At 46.5% G+C, this 6000-nt stretch overlaps 1 protein-coding gene across 3 annotated transcripts in view; it reads left to right on the top strand.

Annotated features, from left to right (window-relative positions):
- Positions 1-1086: 1086 nt before the first annotated feature.
- ERCC4 (ERCC excision repair 4, endonuclease catalytic subunit) overlaps positions 1087-6000 on the top strand; it is a 29986-nt gene continuing 25072 nt past the window's right edge. For all 3 annotated transcript variants that reach the window (XR_011524901.1, XM_070568513.1, XM_070568512.1), the window contains exons 1-2: positions 1087-1340; positions 2678-2858. Coding sequence is in view for 2 of the 3 variants with exons in the window: in XM_070568513.1 (XP_070424614.1) it covers positions 1134-1340; positions 2678-2858 (388 nt within the window). In the remaining variant the exon portion in view is untranslated. The remainder of the gene's footprint in view (positions 1341-2677; positions 2859-6000) is intronic.

Below are 6000 nucleotides of genomic sequence, written 5' to 3'. Positions count from 1 at the left end.
CAGTGAAATATTATTTATGATACTGGAGGGGAAAAGTGGAAACAAACTAAATGTCTAACAATAAGGGATTAAGTAAAGAACGACGGTACAACATCATTACAGAAATCTCATCAGCCATATAAAAGGATTTTGCCAAAGAATATTAAATACGGCGTTCAGAGATTTGTCAAAAGTTAGTGACAAACTCGAGATTTAAATCAGGGTTATTCATTATCTCAAATCAGTAAAAGAACTCTGTGTGACGAGGTAGTGTGTGTGTGTGAAGAGATAAAAAGGCTAAAGGTATAGATTTCATGATGATAACAGTGGTATGTCTGGGTAATGGGCTAAGAAGTGATTTTTATTTTTGCTTATACTTTCTATTTTCTAACAAGGAAGGTTGGGGGGAAAGAATTTCGACGCAGAACAATGCCTCCAGTTAGATGAACAGGCATCTCCAGGTATAGAAGGAATACTACCGGAGGGGTCCCTCTAGTGGAAGGGGGGACGCGGCTGCTGCGGGGACACCTGGTCGAGATTTTACTTTAAATTGCATACAAGCCCTTTAGAGAGAAACAAGAGCCTGAAATTAGTAAACTCTTTTGCTTATGCAAAACATTTTAAACGGGGAGAAGGGCCAGTTGCATAGTAAAGACCAAACCTCACGCTGGGAAACAGGTGCCAGTAATTCTAGGCGCACTTGGAAGGGTGACAACTTTTTCAATTGTCCAAGTCACGGAACTAAGCTCCTTGGGTTTAATTCTCCTCTCCTTGCTTTTTAGTAGTTTGCGGTCTAAGCCTCATAAGTCTCAGACTAACGGGACCCGGCAAGGTGAAATCACTGAAGGCTCCGGGGTGGAGCCTCAGGAGTGGAGGGGGCACCTGTAGGGAGCGGAAGCACCTTCCGGTGGCTCTATTAATCTTCGGCTCTGCTCGGCTCCTCTTCGTCTGTGTTCGGCCAGCGCTCGCCTTCTCGGGCTCGGCTCTCTTCGGCTTCCTTCGGCCAGCGCGCGCCTTCTCGGGCTCGGCTCTCTTCGGCTCCCTTCGGCTTACGTTCGTCTCAGCCTCGGCTCTCTTCGGCTCCCCTCGGCTTACGCTCGTCCGGGTTTCGGCTCTCTTCGGCTGCGTTCGGCCGCGGCCCCGGAAGGGCGCCCATGGAGCCCGGGCTGCCGGCTCGGCCGACGGCTATGGCGCCGTTGCTGGAGTATGAGCGGCAGCTGGTGCTGGAACTGCTGGACACGGACGGGCTGGTCGTGTGTGCCCGCGGGCTCGGCGCGGACAGGCTCCTCTACCACTTCCTCCGGCTGCACTGCCACCCGGCGTGCCTGGTGCTGGTGCTCAACACGCAGCCGGCCGAGGAGGTGCGACCGCCGGCGCGGGGGTGAGGGGACCCCGAGAGCCTGGGGGCCTCCTGCGAGGCTGCAGGCCCGGGGGCGGATGCGGGGCCTCTGAGGGCGGTGCAGGCCCCTGACACGGGCGCGAGGACACTGAGAAGATGGAGGGGTCCCGCGGGGTATGCAGGTCACTGACACGGGCGAGAGGAAACTGAGAGGATGGAGGGGTCCCCAGGGGGATGCAGGTCACTGACACGGGCGAGAGGAAACTGAGAGGATGGAGGGGTCCCCAGGGGGATGCAGGTCACTGACACGGGCGCGGGGAAACTGAGAAGATGGAGGGGTCCCCAGGGGGATGCAGGTCACTGACACGGGCCCGAGAACACTGAGAGGATGGAGGGGTCCCCAGGGGGATGCAGGTCCCTGACACGGGCGCGAGGACACTGAGAGGATGGAGGGGTCCCGCGGGGTATGCAGGTCCCTGACATGGGCGCGAGGACACTGAGAGGAGGGAGGAGTCCCGAAGAGGACACAGGACCCTGACACGGGTGTGAGGACACCAGGCGGGGGCAGGGCACGGAGGCGGTCCCAAGAAAGATGCAGGACCCTGACACAGATGCAAGGCCACTGCGAGGGTGAAGGGGTCCCAAGGAGGATGCAGGTCCCTCACACTGGTGTGGGGACACTGAGAAGTTGGAGGGGCTCCAACAGGGATTCAGGTCCCTACCATGGGTGGGAGGGCATTGAATAGGGATCCCCGACAGGGGTGCAAGGACACTGAGAGCGTGAAGGGGCTCTGAGAGGAGTAGGGGACTCATTTGAGGAGGATGAGGGCAGAGAGAATGGTTGGAGGTCCCTGAGGGCATAGGGATGTCTGGGGTCGTGCAACACAGGGCCCCCGGTAAGGTAGTGTTGAACTGGAGGTGTAAGGGGCCTGGGCCGTATTGACATGATATCCGGTCTAGGGTGAATCAGGACAGAGCTGATAGGCTACAACACCGCCTGGGAGGAGGACCCCTTGTCTTCTCACACAGTACTCTTGCTGCAAACCTGGCTTTGGTGGGAAGTATTTTCTAGCAGAAGCCTTGACCCAGGGTTTAAAAAGTCTTTTTTTTTTTTGTCAATAAAGTGCTAATGACAACTCAAATGCAATAATTTCTCAGTGCCAACCTAAAAGCAAAAACAAGACCCCAGTTGAATGCGGACTGGTTGGTTGACCACCATAAAGTATCAACTTAGTGTGTGTATTCATTATGAAGCTCATTATCTCTGAGAAAGGCAGCATCATTTTAAATACAGACCTGCCCCCTAATAAACGCTGCCCTGTGGTAAATTGCCTGCTAATCCGGTTTGGTTTGATTTAGGAGTATTTTATCAATCAGCTGAAGATAGAAGGAGTTGAACACCTGCCTCGCCGTGTAACCAATGAAATCACAAGTAACAGTCGCTATGAGGTTTACACGCAGGGCGGTGTGATCTTCGCAACAAGCCGAATACTTGTGGTTGATTTCTTGACTGACAGGATACCTTCGGATTTAATTACTGGTAAGAATTTGAAACTTTATGGTTATTTGTATATAAGTTTATGCTTTTTTTTTTGTCTGTCCCCTCTGCTAAACTCTAAGCTGGAAGCTTCTTGTGGGCAGCCCTGGATGTTTTTGCTCAGCATTGTGCTTCCAGGTGTTGGCACAGTATCTGACATGTTTTAGATGCACAGTGAATACTTGTCGCCTGAGTAAAGAACTAAATGTAAGATTGACTGGTTCTTGTTTTCTAACCTCATTTTCAGTAAATACTTACTGATTGGCTGGCATTTGCTTTTAGAACGTAATCACACTTAAAATATTTATAAATATTCTTTGTATATTTTCTAAAATATGTTTGCCTCTTTAAAGAATATATTTTCCTATGATTTAAAATTCAACCAAGTTGTTGCTTAATTATTTTGAGAAGAATGGTGTAATTTTAGCTAGAATTAATAGAGAAAAAGGATTACTACTCATTTTTATTTGTCCTTTGGGAAACCTTTTCTGATTTTCCCAAAGTTCGTATAGGGCCCCTACCTTGGTGTCCTCAGGTTTCCCTGTGCTTCTCTGAAGTCTTAGCGCTTCCGAACACAACCTTGTATTTTCCTGTTTGTCTGTCTGTCTCGCTCGTGAGATAACAAGCTTCACAGGCACAAGAAACACCTTGTTCATCTCAGGCTGAGTATCTGGTCCATAGTATGTGCTAACCACATGTTCGTTAGATGAATGATGCACGGAGAGCTGTAATCTTTAATGAACTTCCGGAGGGCAGAGAGACCGTGAGATTCGTAATCATACTTCCCACTGTATCTATCGTGTTGCCTTGAACCTAGAACTCAGGAAATATTTCATGAGTAAGTTCATGAACTTATGTGGTTCATGATGAACTGATTGAGGAAAAGTTTTGTTATATTTTTATAACATAATTGTTATCAACTGTGACGCGGGCCCTGTGGTCAGACTCACTTCACTCTGGGTGGTAATGCCATTGCTTACAGCGAGTTACTTTTCAAGAGCCTCAGTTTTCTCATTTAAGTTGAGAAAATAGTTTCTCCTAGAGTTATCAGAAGGATTGAGTGGGATAAAATAAATTAATTGTTTAGTATGTTTCCTGGTACAGAGTAAACACAATAAATAATAGCAAAAAAAAAAAGTATTGGCTTTTTATAACCAGAAATCTTGATACATCATAAAGTCTTTTGCTGTTTTCTTAAAAGCTTAGGGTTTTTCCTTTATTTTTTGTCGATAAGATGAAAAGTGTATCGAAATGACCACTAGATGTCAGTGTTTCTTTTTGACTTTCACTAACACTTCGACCTTAGGCAGAGAAGCAACCTGAATCCAAGAAATGCCCAAAGTATAGCTTATAGGTACTGCCTAATTAAAAGTGCAAAATTCTGTCCCCGTTTCTGTTCCAAGCAATACTGAAGCTAGAGCCGATCCCACTGCTTGGCTAGATAGAGTGGAAATGAATGCCAGAAATGGATTCCTTCAAATTCTCCACCCCCTGGGATCCTCCCCTGGAAACCCCTGTAGGGTTTCACCACAGCACTACAGACCAGAGAGCAGTCCCCAGAGCATGTAACCCTCTGGAGAGTACTGGCTGCCCCCAGCCCTAACGTGTTCCCCTGTCACCAGCCACTATCACCACCACAGTCCACCCTGGGTGTCACCGCCTACGGCAACTCCTGAATAGTGGGAGCACTGTGTGAATATCTAAATATCTACCCAGATTGTGCTTTCAGAAGAATGGGACAGGAGGATGCCTTCATTGCTGGAACGGATCCTGACATCTCCAAACAGAACGCACAACACACTTTCCCCAGGAAATTTTGGTGGGAAAAAAAAAGTTAGATTTGTGGACCCAGGGCTGTAATTCAGCTTTGTAGTCCTTCAACAAACATTTAATTTGCTAAGAGTCGTTTGTTTGACAGGAATATGGTAGGTGCTGAAGACAGAAAAATGAATAAGGCAGTGTGGTGAACTGTGTCGAGTTAGACTGCTTCTGGGTCTGAGCTCACCTTCATGTACCAACTGTGCGACCTTGGGCGTGTTTCTTAACTTCTCTATGACTCAGCTTACTCCTCTGTAAGTTGGAGACCTTCCTCCGAGGATTCTTGTGAGGGTGAAATGAGGGAGTGTCTGTCACATTCTTAGCATCCTGCGTGGCTCCTAGTGAGCATTCCGTGACTCGTACTTGTTACGGTGTTCTTGTCCTCAGGCAGTTAGTAGAGGAGAGAATGTAAAGCCATGACAGTGCAGTAGGACATACGAAGTCTTATGGGAGCATAACCATTTCTGTAGGTTTTTGTAGGACTGGAATTGCCCCCAGAAATATAACTTGCTTGTGGTTTGTGTTTTTTTTAAAGAGAGGAGTCCTCAGGTGGTGTTACTTAGTAGAAAAAACCTGGCTTTGTTCTCAGACACACATGATTTAGAACCTTTGGTCTCCCATTACTTGCTGGATGACCCTGATTAAGTTACTTTCCTTTCCTGGTCTCATAATATTACCTACCCCATAGAATTGTTGTGAGGATGAAATGAAATAAAATTCTATAAAAGTACCTAACCCCAGGGCCTAGGGTATAATATTGGTTCTTTTCTCCTCCCTTTTTCTGGGTTCCAAAAGAATGACATCGTTTTGGAGCACAACATTTTCTTCAATTGAGGTTCACGTTTCCTTTAGAAGTCCATTTTTATTATTTTTAAGTTTATGTAATATTTCAGTCCAGGTCAGCACGTGTGACCCAGTAGATACTTGGAAAAACCTGCCTACTGGGTACAGAATCTTTTTGTCGTCAGTTTTTTTTAAAGTTATTTTATTGGGATCATATCGGCTTACAACATTGTGTAATTTCAGGTGTACATCATTATATTTCGGCTTCTGTATAGACTGCATCGTGTTCACCACCAAAAGTGTGGTTTCTATCCATCACCATATATATGTGCCCTTTTACCCCTTTTGCCCTCCCCCCACAGAATCTTTTCTTACTAGTAAATTAGTTACATGCATGTATTGAGGTTATTGAAAAACCCTTGTCTACAAATTCCTACATAACACTATTAATTTTTACCATTTGAAAAACAATTTGCTTAGCTAGAATAAATTTTAGCTCCACCCACCTTGATCCAAAATTTAAACACCAAAATAGTAGAATCTG

Source organism: Equus przewalskii, chromosome 12 (genome assembly GCF_037783145.1).
Source record: "Equus przewalskii isolate Varuska chromosome 12, EquPr2, whole genome shotgun sequence".
Taxonomy (NCBI): Eukaryota; Metazoa; Chordata; class Mammalia; order Perissodactyla; family Equidae; genus Equus; species Equus przewalskii.
The sequence above is the reverse complement of the archived record's forward strand: the minus strand, read 5'-3'. Positions and strand labels throughout refer to the sequence as shown.